General features: G+C 43.6%; 1 protein-coding gene across 1 annotated transcript in view; it reads left to right on the top strand.

Moving 5' to 3' along the window:
* CACNA1E (calcium voltage-gated channel subunit alpha1 E) overlaps positions 1 to 20,597 on the top strand; it is a 1,379,194-nt gene that overhangs the window by 991,671 nt on the left and 366,926 nt on the right. The window contains exons 31-32 of the mRNA XM_069233198.1: positions 4,407 to 4,571; positions 6,930 to 7,040. Of these exons, the coding sequence (XP_069089299.1) occupies positions 4,407 to 4,571; positions 6,930 to 7,040 (276 nt within the window). The remainder of the gene's footprint in view (positions 1 to 4,406; positions 4,572 to 6,929; positions 7,041 to 20,597) is intronic.

Below are 20,597 nucleotides of genomic sequence, written 5' to 3'. Positions count from 1 at the left end.
CCTGCTCCATAAATATTTTCACACCTTGAATTTGTAGCTCACTTTCTGCATTTAGAATGGTATCTCTCACCAATCCTGAATACAACAGGAGCTTTGTGACATCTTTACCGTCTGTCTACTGCAGGAAGCCTACCTGTTTCAAATCAGTTGTTAAGATTGACTTCAAACTGGAACACACTGGAACTTCCAAAAGCTGTGACCTGTGTAAGGGGAGTATCTTCCTTCTCCTTTTCCCTCCACGTCTACCTAATGTCAGCTCAAAATAAACCCATAAAGACTGTTGTCACCTTCTCTGTAGCTTCAGTACCACCCAACAATAATCCCTCTACATTGGGGTGCCCTCTGATATTATGCTCCTGTGTAGCTATACTTCTTATCTCATTATTATACTCTTTTCTACTTGCCACCTTCTGATTCCAGCTTTTACAATCATTGCGGGGAGCCTCCCTTTGCCCACTGCTACACACCGGATACCTTTTCTGATGTCTGCCAAGTCTACTTGCAATGTCTTAGGTATAGAATTAGAAATCTTATAATTACTATTATTTTCCTCATCCTTGGACTTACTCTTAGTCTTAGTCACTGCATTTGGACCTTTAATACCTGATCTACAACTTTTACTTTTAACACTAGCATCCACTTGGACTCCCCCAATAGGGTTGGGCTGACCGACTTTCCTTATACGTTCCCTGCCAGATCTCCTCTGCCCTCTTTTCTTTTTTTCTTTTACTCCTTCCTCAGAATTCCAAATAAAGAAGGATTCTATACCCATACAGGCATCTCCATTTTTTTTTAACATTGGGCATTTAGAGATATATACGGAGGGCTTCTCCTCTGATGCTGAGGCTTTATCTCTTAACCCCATATCACTTCCAACTTTAATTTCCTCATCCTGGCCCTGCCTGCCCTCTCCAAACATCGACAGGTCTCACCACATTAGGCATACAACTATTAATTTGCTTTAGCTCTGAGACTATACACTGCAGGTAAACCTTATGTGCCTTCAACGTTCACTACTATAGCTTCAAAAATACCCTGTAATGTTTTTTGCATCAAGACCATCACATCTAAAATTCATGCTGAGGAGCTAGGGCCAGCCACAAAATCCGATGGAAGCGTGGAGGTAGGATTTTCACCCCCCAAGTCAATTGGACTTGGGAGCAATTTGCCCTATGGTCAATGTCCTGAGCTTGGGGTGGAGCTCCACGTGGAGCAAGTTCCTCCATACCCACTCTTTCTTGCCCCCACATATCTTGATACAGATCCTGATGGGAGTAAACACTCCTAAAGCTCCTCACTGGGAAACAGAGTGATGATGATAATCTAGGTTCCAAGCAGAACATATCCGTGTCCAAAGAGGTCTGGGGCCTAAAGTCCCCTATCATCTCCTTGTATAACGACTCAGAGGTAGCGTTGTGGGATATGGAGGACCTTTTTCCCGGCTCTTTCCTAGAAGGTACACCTTTAAAATGTTTCCCCACAAAGTCCCTAATAGACCTCATTATCGGCTATACCCCTTGTAATCTAGGATTAGCCTCCTTCTGTGTAAATCCAGACCCTGCATGATCTCCCAGTGCAATATTCTACTCATTGTCGTTTTTGTTTATTGCACTTGGGGCTGATACTTGTGCATTTACTTTCCTCTCCTTCCTAGCTCCTGCAGCCTTTTGGAGCATACCGGGAGCCATGGAGTAGTAGAAGAAAAAGACAGGAAAGCAGAAAAAAAATTAAACAAAGTGCACTTACCTGACCTCCACCTCCACCCCCAGATTTTATACCTCTCAGACCACTGCCCTTAATAAGTGAAGATCCTGCAATAAAAACCCAGCAACAAAGCACAAAGCACTGCTTCCGTTCTCCCTTCATGTCTTCCTTGCTTCCTCATGGCTTTTCTCTTTGCATGCTGCCTGGAACGCTGCACAAGCCATCTGGCTTCTGACGTGTGCTTTCCAGATGCGCTGCCTGAGTCGTCTGGTTTTCAACATGCGCTTCCCAGATGCGCTGCCCGAGCCGTCTGGGTTCCAATGTGTGATTTTCCAAGTTTGCGGCACTCTGTGGATCCGGAAGGGCATTTCTGAGGCCGGGGCTGGGCACAAGCAGGATCACAGTAGGATGTCCAGCACTGTTCCAGTCCGGTAGACTGGAGTGTGTCCACAGTCCACTGGTTAGATAGGGCTGCTGGTTCGATCCATTCTGTGGAGAGGGCGCAGTTGGCGTTGTCCAGTAGGCACACCGCCCTCTGAGCCCAACCCACTATTATGTCACTGCGGGGAGGTTTCCCCTTTTTCTTAGATTGTTTGACCAGTTGGATAATCTGAGTAAGAGGGCCCCAGAATGTCCAGTAGTTTATCCTGATACTCCCTCCAGGAACGGTCAGTACCTTTCTTGTGATCCCTTGTGAATTTGTCAAAAAAAAGCGCACATTTTGTGGTCAATATCAGGGGTCGCTGCAACCATGCCGTCTAGTTTGGGTCTAGGGCAATCGGCCCGCAAGGAGGCACGGACCTACTTATCGAGAGGTGGGTGGATTGTGCTGGCTATGTAATCCATGACTTTATGGTCTGGGCGCCACTGTGAGGACCTAGGATGGTAGAGTCCCACCAGTTCAAACATACCAAACTTGTTAAAGTCCCCCTCGTAGGGGTCCAAAGTGGCTGAAGCCAGACGACAACGCATTCCAGAGTCATGGTTCTCATCAGAGGAAACATCATCATCTGTCTTACCTTACCTTTTTTCAAGCAACCTCACATAAGGGTCAAGTTCTGGGGCGACATAGTTGCCAGTGTTTCTGGGCAAGTCCTCCTCCCAGTAGGGTGTGATTTTCAATGTGTGAGCTCACTCTTACCAAAGGCTTCTCTCAAATTGTTGAAGCCTTCCATGTGTCTCGCATCAGGTTTGTTGGTCTTCTTGGGAACAGAAATGTTGAAGCCACTAGGGCCTGCCCCGAGCCCCCCAGTATCCTGGTACCTTTAGAAACCCAGGCAGTCAGCTTGGCCACACTTTGCTGCAGGGGAGCAAGCACCTTTGCAATAGCCTGGGACAGGAGCTTATCAACCTCCGCAGGAAGGCGGCATTGGGGGTGGGCCATTCTTCCTCCAACACCAGGTAAGGTGAATACTTGTGGTCCCAATAGGACTCCATGAGAAAGAGGGTAGGAGCACCCAAAAAATGAATCGCCTTGAAATATACTCGAAGGGCAGCACCCTTGCCTGTGCTCCAAGCCAGCAACAGGTATATATATATACATACACACATATATATATATATATATATATATATATATATATATATAGCCTTGTGGCTATTGTGCAGCCACAAGGTGGCGTCACCTGAGGTAAGGAAATAAAGGTCTGAAGCCCTTAGTCAGCTTTCCACGATCGTGGTGTCTTCAAGGGTTGGTAGGGAGAGAAACACATGGATTCCCTGGGAGAAAAAAAACATAGTATCTCACTAACCCATGTTACAGATCCGTGGAGCGTTGTGTTTAGATGCGCTTCACAGAGAATCGTAACGCACCTCACAGGCACCACTGTCAGCGTGAAAGAGCGCCACCCAGTGGACCTGCTCGGTACCAAATAACGCACTTGGGCCATAGCCCACTGCAAAGAGGTGAACAAATGATCAAATACAGTGCAGTAAAGCAGAAACAGAACCTGAGTGCAAAAGGAAAATCCCTCAAAACCAACACCATTAAAGATGTTAAGGAAAGTGATGGACTTAACTGAGGGAGCAGTGAAGAAAAAGGAAGGACTTGGAGAGCCATGGTCAAATATGGACTTCTTGACTACATGTGGATTGGTTGCTAATTGCTCTGGACACTATCCCTTGGTTCATGGGATATGTAGTTTTTGCGTTTTTTTTCTTTTGGACTTTAAACCTGCTGTTAATTAAGAATGGAGAAAGAAATGCATAATCCTCACCTCCAGTCCTGACATAGAATCCTAATCCTCCTCCAGGGAAATCCTCATTAAGGTAATAAACAAACCTCCCACCTCCCCAGAAGAATAAATAAAATATTTTTATGTTCTCAAACTCAGGATTCTTTCATATCCTTGAATATGAAACAATCTCATTGTCACTGGCAGGGCATGGTGGGGTGTGTGTGTGGATATATATATCTATATATATCTATATATCTATATATCTATATATCTATATATATATATATATATATATATATATATATATATATATATATATAAAATGTTTTTTAAAGTACAAGATCCCACACAAGAGTGAGGCAGTTCAGTGCTTATGACTTTAACGAAGACACCCCAAATCCCCTAGTATAGAACTAGAATTGCACATTAGTAACCTTTCCTTCCTATTGCAGTAAGTAGTGGGTGCATTCCTAACATTGTTCTTTTTTTTTATTGAGTATTGTCTGTTTTTCCTCTTCCCACCAGAGAGCATGTATCGACTTTGCCATCAGTGCCAAACCACTGACCCGCTACATGCCTCAGAACCGTCACACTTTTCAGTACCGGGTTTGGCATTTCGTTGTTTCACCTTCTTTTGAGTATACTATCATGGCTATGATTGCTCTCAACACTGTGGTTCTGATGATGAAGGTAAGATGAGAGCAAATTATCCTATTGTAATTGTTGGTTTTGTTTGTAAAGCAAATGGTCCTCCCATTATTGTGCTTTTCCATTAGGTAGAAAACAAGAGTTAAAGCAAGATGTGCCACTGAAATAATATAAACAGGAGAGATATAGAAAAAACGACAGTCTTCTTCTAATGCCATGATGTTGAAAGATGATTTTATTGAATGGTGGCTGGGATGACCTCCTCACACTCTTTTTGGTGAAATTGTGATTAGATGTGGCCCCATAGTGAGCTGGTACATGATGCCTGGAAAATATTTTCAACAGAAATGGAGGGCCTTCTTGTGTGCTGCAAGTTGGTTGCCAAAAGGATAGATCTGTTGCTAGTCAGTGGAGAGAATGAAGAGCCAAAGTGGCTATTAGGGTTCCCCGAAAATGCTGGGTAGTCCATTAAAGTAATTCTCTATAGATCCTCTGGGGGCTAGTGTTCCTGTTACTCTTCGGAAACAAGTAATTACATTTGATAGTTCACCTTATGGTTATGAAGCTGAGGAAGTACAATTAGATCACCATAGTAACTGGCTGCACTATCTTTGACAAATTTTGTATTTAGATTCTTCACCACTTTCATAGATAACTTCTGGGTATCCTGAATATTTGACCAAATGTTGTTGGTTTTCAGTTAACTATGAGGATATAAGAAGATTAGCTAAGTGGGATTCAGTTAGAACCACCCACCATATTGTGCAGGTTTGGGTCATGCCCCTACAATTTAAACACGATCTATAGTCATCCACATTATTATATAAAATTAGTTGTTGCCTACACTACTACTCACAGGGGTTAGGATTTAAATATGGAGGATGTCACCAATGAGAGTCTCAGATTTCAAATGGTGTTTGCACTGACTATCGACGGGACACAATATCAAGGACAAAATGTCAAAGAAAATATAAACAGGTAAGCAAGTCCAGATTTGTCATACCTAATTCCACATGTATGTACCCAGGTAGTACATATATGTTCAGAGAGCTTAGATATAGAGTAAGCAATAGTAAATCTATGCTTCCCTATATGCATTTTCTTTTTGATATTTTGTCCCTCGATATTCTGTCCTCAATATCAGGCATCACAAGGTCTGCTGGTCTGCTCCCTGAATCCTAACGACTGGTATGAAATTAGTTATCGGTCAGCTGAATATATTTTCCAATGGAACTGAGTGAACATTTCACTGGGAAAAGAAGACATTTAGGTTAGTTTAAAATCCTCTGAGTTTCTCTACTGATCTCCTGTGTTGATTCCTTCCATCATAGCATTCTCACCTCAGAAGGTTAGAGGAATTGAGTTGTAGTTCTGGATTTGTTCACAGAATCAAATGCTTGTCAGACTGGGAATATTGTTCAGTAAATGTTTTACAGTCATGATAGCAAACATTCTTCTTACCACTGCGCTTTCAGCAGTCTATCCATCTCATTGTACTATCCAAATCTATCTAGTCTTGTATAACTTTCCCGAGCTCACAGAGGCTTCCATATTTATATAAATGGGTCTCATTAGATAGGGGAAATAGACAGAACTGCATAAACATTGTGAAAGATCCTAATCCTGAAGAAGTTTGAATAGATCTTCATATCTTTTTCTGCTCTGGATTGGATCCTTCCTAGATTTATGGCTTCAATTACTACTAGAGAGCTGTTAAAAAATGGATGATGTATTGAGCTTGTTCACATGAAAATGTTCCTTAGCACACCCTTTCTTATGGTTGTCTTGGATCATGGCTGCAATTCCGGGGGGTATTGCTGTGAAGGTGTTCTTGCAATTCCAAAGCTGCAGCTTCTTAAATGTCAATGAGTGGGATATGCATCTGATAAAGAGAACTCCCACTCTTCTTTGTAAAGGTTCACGCTTCTGTGACCCATAAAGAAATACAAGATGCTATTCCTTTGAGCAGTGTTGAAGTGAATGCTTTCACTGCTGTTCAACATTTACTACATAGGATTCCCAGTTTCCTAATAGCAAAGAATTCAAGTGGATGAAGCTATGAAAAATACTGAGGCAGGAAAACTGCAGTTACAGGTAATATGCATTTTCATTTCATTGACTAGGTAACACAAATTAATTGCCTACAAATGGTGGCCATTCATATGGGTTACCTCTTTGTTGTAGGTTAAGCTGTGTTCTCCTAGATTGGGTAGGGTGATTGTTAATTGTTTGGCAATTTTATGTTACTTCTTTCATAATGTTTCTAAGTAGTTTTGGTGATTTCCTGTAGATAATAAAACCCACTGTGTAGGCCTGATCAACGATATGGTATTGTTATTCAAACTGATTTATTTGGCTGCTTCCTGTGGTCTGATTGTGCCTTTTCCCTCCTTTTAACAGTACTATTCTGCTCCATATACATATGAGCTGGCATTAAAATATCTGAACATCGCATTTACAATGCTTTTCTCTCTTGAATGCATATTGAAGATAATCGCTTTTGGTTTCCTGGTGAGTAACCTTGTGCCTCACAGACAATTGATTTATGAACTTGGGTAAGACTCTTTATTCTGTTAGTCTTGATATATTAATAACTGATTGATATATTGTGTCCTTGCCTTCATACATAAATAGACACAAAAATTGATGCAATAATCAACCGCTACTTACAATTTGATGTTTTTTAAAATCCAGTTCACTATGTGCTACATATCATTGGGGCTAGGTTGTACAGTTCACTTTGTTCAGCTAAGAAGAAATAGTTAGGTTTATCTCTGTTTTTTATTAGTTAGATTGATGAGCATGTCTGATTGCTGATAGTCCAGGAAGACTATGTTGAGGTTCTCCATTGGTTGACCTTTGCCTTTGGACATATAGAGACAAGTGTTACTGAATTAATTCAATGGTGATTTCATTGGGTTTCTTATTCATTAACTCCAAAAGTTATTTTGTCAGTAGCTTTCTTCGTTTGTTTTTCCCATTCTTTCTGTTGTTGGCAGCCTCTCAGAGGTCACTGGATAGTGGCACCCTGAGGTCATTCATTGCTGTTACCTTGACAGATTACTTAAGTTACAAGATCTCTTTTTATTGGCAGTTTGCCTTGTTTACTGTTCGTCCTCATCCTTTTAGGGGATCTCCTTTGCTTTATTGATTTTTGGACATGCATGGTGTTTGGCCTTTGTTTGTAATTGTTTTCATCCTTGTTTGATGGTCTTAGTCCTCCTCCTCGGTTTGTAACATCTGCTCTCCTGCTTAGATTGTTATTTTTACTTATACTTGTCAACTGTGCCTTACAGAGTGAGAGGTAGTGGAGTATATAGGCTAATCAAGCAGCCATCAGCAAGCATTACATCAGTTGTCCTCGGAAGTCTTGTTGTATTAATTTATTTAACACGTTATTTATTTCATTTACATTATCCTCAGTAATTTTGAGAGATGGTCTTCTTGCTATGTCAAGGACTGTAGTGTTGGGCTCCAGTGACACCAAACTCCTGGCTCAACTGTTCCACAAGAAAGGAGCTAGATTTATGATTGGGCACGCTGCACAGGAATGCTGTGTTTACAAAGCACCTGAGATGTAACCTGTCCGATCCTTTTTGCTATACTGGATGCAGTAATTCAAAGAAGTAGGCCAACTCAGTATCCCAGTGAGAATCAAAGTAGGAACACAACAGAATAAAAAATAATCCGAGGCAATGAAACAGTAGCATTATCTTAAATATTTCTCACATAGCCTATGTTGCTATGTGAGAAATATCATTAACAAATATCAGTTCCCAACATGGTTCAAATGTGTCTGTGACAAGATCAGACACATCTGCTATAGCTGTTTGTACAGTCAACCAAAACATGCCTTATTAGTTGTGGGTTGAGATACATATTAGTAATCATTGATCAGTATTTTGCTCTCTGTTGATGCATTAGACTCCCATTTTTTACCGAATGTCTATTGTCAAATCAACTCAAATTGATTAGTTAATTTAAAATACTAATACAATACCAGTAAAATAGTTAATAATTTCCTAAAAGATAGCTGCCCAAGTCTCCTCTGCTGGTGCATATATTTTATGTGAAGCAAATAATTCTTTCAGTAAGGCAGAACATGCAAGGAAACACCTGCACAACTGTGTTCTGTACAGATATGAATAAATTTAACTATGGTTGTTATTAATTGATCACACATTGTAAATAGTCACAAAGATAGATCTACAAAATTCCAGAGATGCTTATTTATTGACTAAAAGTAATTTCAGGCATCTCTAGTATCTCATTACAGTACATCTACATCAGAAAAAAACACCAATCTGGGTTCTATCTAGGATGAATAATTCTCGGAAGCCACCAGTTAAATGAGCTCACCTGATATCTCATTCAGACGTTGCCAAGCCTCCTAAACTTCACTAGGTGCTTAGAAATAAAAGCATTGTACTTGAAAAGCATTGTACTTGGTACAAATAAAAAGCAAGAATAAATAAGCGTTTGCTCTAAGCTTAAGAATAGTAAAACTATGTTATTAGCTGACTCACCCAAGAGACTAGTGTCCTCGTATAGTGTTTAACAGATGGGATACTCCATCTACACAATGTGATGGGTATCCTGTATGCCATATCACAAGTGCCAGTGGATGTAATGCACTTGTAATATGGTGGATGACATAACCTTCATATTTGTGATGGAGTATCCCACCTGCCAAATTCTAAATCAGTCCTCAGAACTGGCAGACCATCTGTCAAAGGATTGCCAGGTCAGAGTGCTCATTTCCATTGCCTATTGTAGGGGGAGCAACTCTCAGTGATTTTCATAGCCCTTGTTTGCATGGCATATCCAGGTATGGAAAATGCAGAATGGCTATGGTCTCTGTCCCGCTGGAGGGTTGGCGAACCGTCTGCCAGGGTCTAAATGATTCTATATGTATGGGCAGTGGTCTGTTAAACTGAATCATTTTCTTTTAAGAATCTAAGAGAGCCCAAAACATGTAAGAAAAGCATGGTCAATCATTTGGCATGAATGCAGTGTATTTGCATATTTGTCTATTTTACAGGGCGTATTTTTCGAACTCACGTTAGAGGTTCTTTGAACATTGTTATGGTTTATCACCATGTTTTGAGATAATTCTCTTACGTTTTTTTTTATATTATTTCTTGCCTTGTTATCTGTTTTTCCATCTGAGAAGCTGTTCTGCCATTTTTGTGATCATTTTCTGGTAGATTCTTATGCTGAAGAAGAAAATCATGCCTCAACTGTTTGTGAAGTACTCCTTCTTTTTTGTGAAGAAAGCTTTGTGGTCTGCAAAATGTCATCACATTCTACCAAAAGAATGTGAATTTTGTAAAACTATGCCTAATAAAGGGATGCTAGCAGTCTTCAAGCTTAAAAAGGAGCAGGAGAAGCATAAAAGGAAGCCCAAAGAAGGTACCCCTTCTTTTGCGCCTGTGGCTCCTTCCCTTAAAACACTCCACAAGAAGGAGTACTATGGAGAAAATGTATCACAAGAGATATCAATCTCAGTTCTCCTGACTTTCTTGATTGAAGTTAAAGATAGGCCCACTAATGAAAATGTCTTCAGAGTGGCTGTCAACATGGGTGTCAAAAGCATCACCAAAAATCAAATCATAGATTGCGTTCAAAAGATACCCTAGTGTTGGTCCACTTAATATTGAAGCAATCAATCTAGCTTCACTCAACATCAGGAAATCTGATGTCAAGACACTTGGGGGGTCATTCTGACCCTGGCGGCCGGTGACCGCCAGGGTCACCGACCACGGGAGCACCGCCGACAGGCTGGCGGTGCTCCCTCGAGCATTCTGACCACGGTGGTTCAGCCGCGGTCAGAAGCGGAAAGTCGGCGGTCTCCCGCCGACTTTCCGCAGCTCGGGGGAATCCTCCATGGCGATTCAGACACCCCCTACCGCCATCCTGTTCATGGCGGGAAACCCGCCATGAACAGGATGGCGGTAGAGGGTGCCGTGGGGCCCCTGGGGGCCCCTGCAGTGCCCATGCCAATGGCATGGGCACTGCAGGGGCCCCCGTAAGAGGGCCCGCAAAGTATTTCAGTGTCTGCTATGGAGACACTGAAATACGCGACGGGTGCCACTGCCCCCGTCGCACCTTCCCACTACGCCGGCTCAATTCTGAGCCGGCGTCCTCGTGGGAAGGTTGATTTGCCCTGGGCTGGCGGGCGGCCTTTTGGCGGCCGCCCGCCAGCCCAGGGCAAATCTCAGAATCACCGCAGCGGTCTTTCGACCGCGGTGCGGTGTTCTGACGGGGTTACTTTGGCGGGCGGCCTCCGCCGCCCGCCAAAGTAAGAATGAGCCCCTTGATTTCTAATGGATAGTTCTAACCACATATTCTTCACTGTCTGAAAAACTCCAGGTGCCAGACTGGATCTAGAGATTTGTCTGAGCATTGTTTCTGGGCAGCTATGCATTAGCTTTGTCTCACCACAGCCACATGTATGCACCACCCTCACACACTGACGCCGGGACCTTTATTTCTGTGCCTTTGGATGCAGATCCGGAGCTCGCTCCCTCCCTCAACTTTTTTCTTACAAGTTTTTTGTATTAAATATTTCTCTAAAGTGTACATGGGCCTTGTCACCTTCGAAGTTGAGAGGGTTTAAACCTTGCAAGGACTGGCACAACCAAATGTCTGTTAGGCAGACCCTCACCAGATGTGTTTCCTGTGGCTAGAGTCTTCCCACAACTCCAAGGCTTGTGAGGACTGTGCAAGATGAATCCCAAGGAGATCCACAACTGTGAAGCCAAGTTTTGTGTCACGTAAACCTGTCAAATGTATGTAAAGGCTGGTCCTAGGAAAGGATATTGACCTGTTCCTGTTCTTGAGGGTGTTCCCGCAAATGTTCCTCTTCCCTATCCCTGTGGTCAGGCAAGTCCAAATCAAAAAAGAAACATAGAAAATCAAAGCAAGACTTCCTCTTCCTGCCACGTTCATCAGGAGAAGAAGCATGAATGTCATGCTGCCTCTGAATCTCGGTCCTGGTCTCCTATTGCATACCTGATCCTACATCTTGTGACGATCCAATACAAATTTCTCAGTCTATTGTTGATGCTGCATTTAGTTGAAGCCTTCATGTTTTGCATCTTTGGAAAGCCGCTGTCTACTTCTGGTGTGCTTTTGGAACCCAAGAATCTGTGGAATCCTCCAGGCATTTTATGGTCAGTGGATCTGTTCTCACCACCATTTGTGCCTTTTTATCCTGCTACTGGGTTTGTCCAGTCTCTGTCTTGATCTTCATCAGTCCCTTGGACTTTGATGTCATTTCTGGAATGAGAAATCAACATTTTGTCAGGCTTGGAAGTGAATCTGACATGACCTCGACCAAAGTTACACACTTCACAACCTCAGGCTCAACCGTTTCAACCTCACCGGACTCAGATGGAACTCTGCCTTTGCCCAGAGCACTCCACATTCCTTTTACTTATGATTCCAAGCACAGTTGTCATGATTATATAGATAATGGGGATGACACACCCCACTATTTTGACAAGGAGGCCCTTTTTATGGACCTTCAAGTTGCCAGTACTTTAGACACCTCACCAAACACTGGGTTGAATTGTCTACCTTGTCCCCTCCACAAAGGAATCTGCTTTGTTCGCTATGGTAATAAGAAGGGCAGCTAAAGATTCAGACCTTCAACTTCCATCTGTAGAAGTTAAGACTCACATCTTGACAGAAGTCATACAGCCTGGACAGACTTCCTCCAAACCACGTATTCCTTTTGAATCCCTGACAGGTAGAGCAATGGGCACTTGGGCCAAGCCTGGCTCTTGGACACCAATCAGGTTGCCAGATGACACAGGCCTGCTCCTGTCAACCCACCTTTCCTTTTACAACATCTTAAGCCTGGAGGCTTGATGGCTAAGGTATTGACCAGAGGCCTCAATCCTAACTCATTCTTGACTATGCCTCCTGATAGGGAATCCAAATGGATGGAGGCATTAGAAAGAGAATGTTTACCTCAACCAGCCTCACCTTCTGGGATGCGTTTGGTATGGATTGTGGGATGTGATTGGCAGGAGCTTGCCAAAAGTCACTGAAGAATTTTGTGCCAATCTTGCACAGATTACACAACTTGGACAAGAACCGCAAAGTATGTCATTTGCTCTGGATTGGACATTTTGACTGCTTGGCAAGGGCAGTTGGTACCAGTGTGGTGCTTCAGTGCTCTGCCTAGATTTTCTACTGAGAGACAGACATCTGTAATGAGCATACTATTTGATGTCACTCATCTCTTCAAAGACAAGGCAGACTCAGTCCTGGAGCGCCATAAAGATCAGAGGGCCACATCATCCTCCATCAGTTTATCTGCCCCGTGTGACAGGTTCTACAGTAGTTTCACCCCTTATGAGGCTTTGGAAGATGCTTGGCACACATACAAAGCCAAAGTCCATATTCACAACAATACATTCCCCCAGTTCTTTCTGGGCAACATGTGACTTTGTCCTCTGTCCTCTCCACCACCATCATCAAACCAGTATAGGTTGCCCTTGGTGGTCTACAGCCATCTCAGGCTTTCATTCACAGTTAAAGATTTCATTCTGGATCAGCGAGCGAGGACACTCAGCCTTGGGCCTGGGGCTCAGTGGGTTTCAGTGAGAATGACTCTGAGGCTTCTTGGACTTTTGGACTCTTGCATTCTTCTGCAGCACTGTGCCAGATGGCACATGCGGGCTGTGCAGTGGAATTTGAAGTCTCAGTGGTCTCAGTACATAGGGAACCTGTCGGTTTACATCCAGATTTTGAAGGAGACTGCAAAAGACCTGTAATGATAGCTACCTAAATACATTTGAACCGGTGGCAGATCTCACTTCCTACCCAAATTAGAGCTGGCAATGGTGACAGATGCAACGTTGTTGGGCTGGGGAGATCATCTCACAGAGGCAAAGATCAGAGTACTCTCTACATAATTCTCTTAGATTTGTAGGTAATTTGCTTGGCATTGAAGACCTTCCTACCGTCCATCTTAGGAAGCTGATCTCAGTCCTCACAAACAACACCACTGCCATATTTTACTGAAACAAGCAGGGAGAAGTGGGGTTCTGTTTCCTGTGCCAGAAGTCCCTGCATTTCTAGAACTGGCTCAGTTGGCAGGACATCTCCCTGGTCATGAACCACCTAGAGGGATCTTTAAACACCGCAGAGGACAAACTCAGTTGGTGATGCCATATGGATCACGAATGGCATATGTGGTGCAGGCTGTCTGCTAGTAATGGTGAGAACCCTGGCTATATCTCTGCGCCATTGCAGAGAATGTGCAGTATTAGCTTGTTTTCTCATGAGAGGTCCCAAAAAGGCTCTCTCTTGGAGATGCATTCTACTTAGAGTAGAGCATGGTACTCCAGAATGCCTTCCCACTGCTGCCTCTTGTGTCTAGAGTTCAGAAGAAAATCAGGAATGACCGGGCTCAAGTCATCTTCATGGTTTCGGATTAGGCCAGAAGAGTGTGGTACCCAGAACTTCTGGGCATGGCCATCTGTCCTCCAGTCAGGCTGCCACTTCAGGAAGATCATCTGTTGCAGCAGTAGGGCATGGTCCTGCACCTGGGCCTGCGCAATCTGTCCCTCAATATGTGGAGATTGAGCAGTGATAGTTGGCTGCTTTCTGCCTTCAACCTCAAGTTCCCCCCACCTTCACCCTCCCTTGCTGAATTTGTTTTTCTCGGGTTAATGACTTTACCACTGCTAACCAATGCTAATGTGCTTTTTCTGTCACCCCAAAACATGGTCAAATTGGCCTGTACCTGATTGGCACAGTTAATTTAATTGTAAGCCTCTAGTATATTGTACTACCTGTACCAAAGACTGTAAATAAAATGCTAATAGTCGGCCTGCAGCACTCAATGTGCCACCCACTAACGTGGCACTTTGAATCATGCCTCAGATCTGCCATTGCAGCTTGTAGTGCAGTTTTAAACTATCATTTCAATCTGGCAAAATAAACCTTTTGCCAAGCCTTAATCTTCCTTTTTAATACCTATACGTCACCCTTAAGATAGGCCCTAATAGCTCCTGTAGTAGACTGCATGGTACTTAAAAAGTAGGACATGTGGGATGACATGTTACAGGTCCTCGTAGTGAAAAATTCCTAAAGTTGTTGTTCATCATTGTGAGGCCTTTCTCTTCTATTGGCTTACACTGGATTACATAATTAATAATTTAGTAAGTGCTATTTTTGGAGTGGGGGCAGATAGAAATATGCTGTTTATAACTGAAACATGGGCAGACTGCACCTCCGCCCCAGATCTGGTTTACACTATTCCAGAAGGCTTTTCGATTTTCAGACTGGCCAGGAACACAAGGTGGGGATGTGGCCTGACTGTATTTTGTAGTAATACAGTTCCAGCCGTGTTCAAGCCAGCCTATTCCATGCATTGTGAGGTGCAAGAATTCTCCTTTGCTGTGCATAGCAAACAATGTTTGAAGGGACTCCTGATCTACCGCCCTCCTGGACCACGTCAAAGTTTCATCCATGATATTGGCAATATTCTTGAATCTCATATACTGGAAAAACATTTCACAGTCCTTGGTGATTTTAACTTCCATTTAGATGCTCTACTGGACAACAATGCTAAAGCACTCTGGCCCCTATTCATACATTTTTTTTGCACCACATTTGCGTAATTCTTTTGACGCAAAAGCTCCACAGACTTACAAAATACAATTATATTTTGTAAGTTTGCGCCGCTTTTGCATAAAAAAATTATGCAAATGCAGTGCAAAAATAGTATAAATATGGGCCTTAGTCTTGGTCTGGCTGATCTTGGATTTCACAGCTAGTAACATAGCCTACTCACACAGCTGGGCACATCCTCGATGGGATCTTTACAAATAAGGACTAATTGAAAAATATTGATACTTTACCCCTAACCTGGACTGATCATAAGGCTCTTTGCTCCAACATCAAATTTAGCATGTTAGGGTGGGCAACAAGAGAATGTGCTCAGGTTCAGCCCACCAGGGCGTGGTATAAAATCAATGCCACATACCTAACAAGTCCTTGCAACAACTCCCATGTGCTTATCTGGAGACATATATATTTCCCATAGACACCTCAGGGTATCCAGACCATGCAAAGGCAACATTTCTGCGCCATGGTGTTCTGATGAACTATGGAAATTCAAACAGAGATGTAGAAAGCAAGGAAGGCTGTGGAGGAAAGACCTTAGTAAGATAGAAAAAATAAAACATAGAAAGCTGTTAGCTGAGTATAAAATTATGACTGTCGAAGCAAAAACCTGTTACTTTACATATAAAATTGAATCCTCAAAAGACTCTAGTAAGCAATTGTTTAAAACAATTGTTAAACTCTCTACCCCACCAAATTGTAAAACAACAGGTAAGACTCAAGCTTTCTGTAACTCCCTGGCAGATCTACTCAAGGCAGAATTAATCTATAATCGATTTACTAATTACACATCTACCTCAGGAATGGAAAGACCAGTATCTGTTTCAGAACCCATACTTCCTCTTGTTCGAAGTCTATCTCTGTGAGCTATAAGGAAAGGCCAGTTGCAACATCAGGCCAAAACATTTTCCCCACTCAAAGGTCTCCAGCTAGCACACATAGAAAGAACAAAAGGCCATTAATGATTGTCTATGTGCAGGAAGGTGTCCATTCCTGCCCATAAACAAACAATCCCTGCAATCGGGCACCCTTGAACTATAGTGCAAGGGTGCCTGCGTTGGAGCTAAGCAGCTAAATTTAGCACCTGCGCTAGGGGAAACACAGGGGTGCACCATATTTTTGTAAATATGGCGTATCCCTGTATTTCTGAAGTGACACAGCGCTGTCAATGTTAAAACAGCGCTGTACTGTGACACTTTCTTGTAAATATGCCCCTAAGTTTCCAGCTAACTGATGTTTTTATTTCTTTCTCTTATTTTGACTCGGCAACTGCTCATCTAATTGTGAGCTGGCTTCCAACCCTTTTCTTCTGTCCTCAGCTAATTTCAGTTATTTGTTCCCAACATCCGATAACACACAAGTTAAATTGTGTCTGTGTGCATAAAGTGTGTCTAAGGTGGAAACAGGTTTGAAAAATCTTGCAGTTATTTTTATTTACAAGGGAGCAGAACGTCTGATCAAATGACCAATTATAGGGATCTCTAAAAGACATAAATCGTAGTTTGAAAAATAATACTGATAATGTCCTGTCCCATAAAACAAAATCAACAAATGACTACATGAAATCCCATAAGTCACGGGAATATGATGATAAGTAATGCCTTCTGAAACAGAAGCAGGCAATTGAATGCATACATAGCAATCCCTCTCCTCGATAGTCTCTACATATTGATATAATAAGCTGAAATATACATTTGCAAAATAATATCCCCTAGCTGCATGTAAATGTAATGATTTCTCATCTAACTTACTGCTTTTCTTAGGATTAATAGTTTTAGGGTAATCACTATAAGATATCTCTCCTTCTATAGGACTGGTAGAAGAAAACACTCCTTCTAGCAAAATTATTAGTATTACAAAAGAAATAAGCAATAAAGAACCTACTGTTAGAAATTTGGTCTTTGGTTGGTAGTCAAGTTGCCCCCTGTCCAAGCAAGGACCCTCACTCTGGTCAGGGCAAAGGAAAAACACACATGGTTAACCTCTGCTCACCCCCTTGGTATCTTGGCACAATCAGAAAGGCTTAACCCAGAAGCAATGTGTACAGTATTTCTACCAACACACACAGTTATATGGTGAAACACTAGAAAATGAATGTACGGAGTCGTTTCCCACAATGTGACGCCACTGGCACCATTTACGGAGTCACACGGACCCCCAGGTATAGTACCTTAGCAAAAGCGTGGAAAACAGTTTGGTGCACGGAGGCATGGAACGAGGCATTGCTGAATCTGATGCAGCACCGGCTCCGGTGCTGCGAGACGAAGGAGCAGAGGCGTCATGAAGAGGCGCCGGGTCCTTGCGGTGGAGGTGAGATGGCTTCGGTTACGAGGAGTTGGTCCCGGGGCAATTTCAGCAAAGTCAAAGTCCAGCAAACTCACGATGCTGCGGATGACCTCAGGGGATCGTGGTCACGTCACAGGGTCACAGGTGCTGCGACAGAGTGGGGTGTCACAAACATCGGTGCTATAACAATCCGATCTTGCGCGTTCTTAGGACATCAGTGGCGGCGGTGATGTCGGACCTGCGATGTCAGTGGGGTCTTCGTGCTTCTGTGAGGTCCACGGCTTCAGGTGCAGGTGGTGTCACGGGTTCCGTGCAGTGGCATCCTTGCGAAGTCAAACGGCATTATCTGCCGTCGTTTCACTGGATTTTACCTGAATTTCACTCTCAGGGGCCTAGGAACTGGAATGGCACCCACTGACAAGATAGAGTCCACAGCATGCAGACTCAGGGACTGATAGGTAAAGCCTTTGCTGTCCCTGAGGCTTCAAAAACAGGAGGCAAGCTCAGTCCAAGCCATTGGAAATACCTCTCAAGCAGGAATGCACAACAGAGTCCAGTCTTTGTCCCCTTTTACAGGCAGAAGCAGCAACTGCAGGATAGCCCAACAAAGCAAAGTCACAGGCAGGGGCAGCAATTATTCTCATCTCTTCTCCTGACAGAGGTTCAGGCAGAATTGAGGTGATCTAAAGTCTGGGGTTTTGTATCCAAAACGTATACCCCTTTCTGCCTTTGAAGTTGCCCATCTTCAAAGGAAAGTCTCTCTTGTTTACAGGATCCTGCCTTGCCAAGGCCTGGCTCCAGACGCACACCAGAGGGTTGGAGACTGCATTGTGTGAGGGCAGGCAAACCTGTATGTTCATTCCAATATTTCCAGCAAATTCTTGATATGCATCTATTGCAAAGTAGGTCCACTCAGGTGAAGATTACAACTAGGCACTCTTGTTCTTTTTGACTTTCTGAATGCCACACCATCGTCTTCGTGTTCACACAGTTCAGAGTTCTCTGATTCCTCAGCAATCGCCAGTGGCAAACACTCTTTAGGCAGACTCACTTTTCCTTGTTCTTGTCTTCTGAGCCAACGGTCTCCAGCTTCCATTCACTTTCTTCCAGCACTCATTCCTTCTCTGATGCCTGATTCTAAATCTGACTGAATAGCCCCTGAACAAGACTTTATTATATCAGCTTCAGAGTCAGTCGTGACTTGCTCAAGACCTTCTTCAACTATATTGAGTGCTACTTCCAGCTCTGCTTGGTCACCGAGAGCTTGGCTGACCTCTTCCGGTTGTCCTTCTTTCCCCATTGGTTCCTCTGTGACAGGCGCTGTTGCATCAAGGGGACACTCAACTTTGCGAGTATGGGAAGCATGGATCCGATTGGGAAGATCTCCACACTTCCCGGCAGTCCTGGTCACTAGGATTGCTTGGAAAGGTCCAAACCACCAAGGTTCCAGCCATGTTTTTTTAACGTGTTTCTTCATGAAGACTCAGTTGCCGGGATTAAGGTAATGACACTGTTCCTGTAGCGGAGAAGCTGTAATCGACCTGACCTCATGAGGCACAGAATCACCACCTCTACTAGTCCCTTGCAATAGTGTAGGGATACATCATCTGCTTTATTCACAGGAATCTCTGACAGTCTCATTGCCCTCCCCATCATGATTTCATGGGGGAGAGTCCAGTCTTTTGATCAGGTACACTCCGAAGACTCATCAGCACAAGGCACAAAGCATCAGGCCATTTCAAGGATGTTGAAGCACACACCTTTGCCAATCTTGATTTCAGTGTGCCATTCACTTGCTCCACAACACCCGAAGCCCCAGGTCTATAACTGCAGTGCAGTCTCTGTTCCATTTGCACAACAATATTGATAGAGACTTCTAGTTCCAGATTCCTTACCTTAGAATTTCCCCCAGGCGTCAGTCTGGATCCAGATATTTCTTTGAGCAATACCTTTGTGCACCACCAGGTGGCGTTGGTCAACTCCGCATTCAACTGTGGCATTGTGGTCGCCGGATATGACTTTGTGGGTCCTATATAGGAGCCACACCTGCGTGCTGATGTCAGTTCTTTTCTTTCCATGCCAGCCTATGCACAGATCTGGAGAAGAGCTACCTCTACAGTCGCTTTTTAACTGGTTGTTTATACTTTTTGTTGACGTTTTTTTACTTCTGGTGTGTCGGAAGACCAGCTTCAAGCCTTGCGACTCTTGTCATCAGATGATGGCCTTGTGCGCTTGTGGTATTCTGGCATATAACCATGATCTGAAGTTGTGCTCCTAGTGCCGGGCCATGAACCCGAAGGTTTTGAGGGAGCAATCCCTAAAGCTCATGGTGGTCTGGTGCTCCACATCGCTCCTGGTCTCGCTCGTGAGGAGGGTCCTGAGACCTCTCACAAAACCTTCATCACTCATCATCATTCCACTCGAGATCATCGGGACATTCGCATAAAAAGAAGAAGAAGTTGAAGAAGCCGAAATGTTCTTCGACTTCACCCTGTTGTTTGAAAGATGCAACGTGGGACAAGGAGGGTTAATGCTCTAGGCCCCCGTCCTCAGAGCCTGCTTCATGGTCGGCTTCATGCTTCCCCGAGTTTCCGGGAGCTGGAGCCACCTTTACCCAATTACATGTGTTTTATGAGGCCATGTGCCTCAGCTTTGGGCAGACCCTGCCAGAGTCCCTTTGGGGCCTGGCAGTTCAGTGTGGCATGGTGAGCAAAAGAATGATGGATTAAACCCAGATTTGTGACTGAGGGTGAATGTTTGAAAAGTTTCAGCACTCTGTTCATCATCCTTTTGTGTCATCTCCCACCTCCAGACCATGGCAGACCTCCTGCATTCACTTGGTTCACTATAAATGTGCCAAAGTAACACCTGACTCCCCCTCGGACGGTCCTTTTCATCTGAACTGTTCTGGACACAGTGTTGTTTCGGGCCTATCCTCCTGAGCAGCTAGTCTAGGATATTGAGGCTATGATATTGATGTTTCAGCTACTATCCTGCATTTCGGTGAGAATGACCCTAGGCTGCTGGGTCTCATGCCTCCTGCATCATGCTGCTGCCTCATGCCAGATGACAAATGCAGACTCTGCAGTGGGACCTGAAGTTCCAGTGGAAGCAGCATCAGGACAATCTCTCTGATCT

The sequence above is a fragment of the Pleurodeles waltl genome, chromosome 4_2 (assembly GCF_031143425.1).
Source record: "Pleurodeles waltl isolate 20211129_DDA chromosome 4_2, aPleWal1.hap1.20221129, whole genome shotgun sequence".
NCBI lineage: Eukaryota > Metazoa > Chordata > Amphibia > Caudata > Salamandridae > Pleurodeles > Pleurodeles waltl.
Note: the sequence above shows the minus strand (reverse complement) of the source record. Positions and strands in the feature narration are given on the sequence as shown.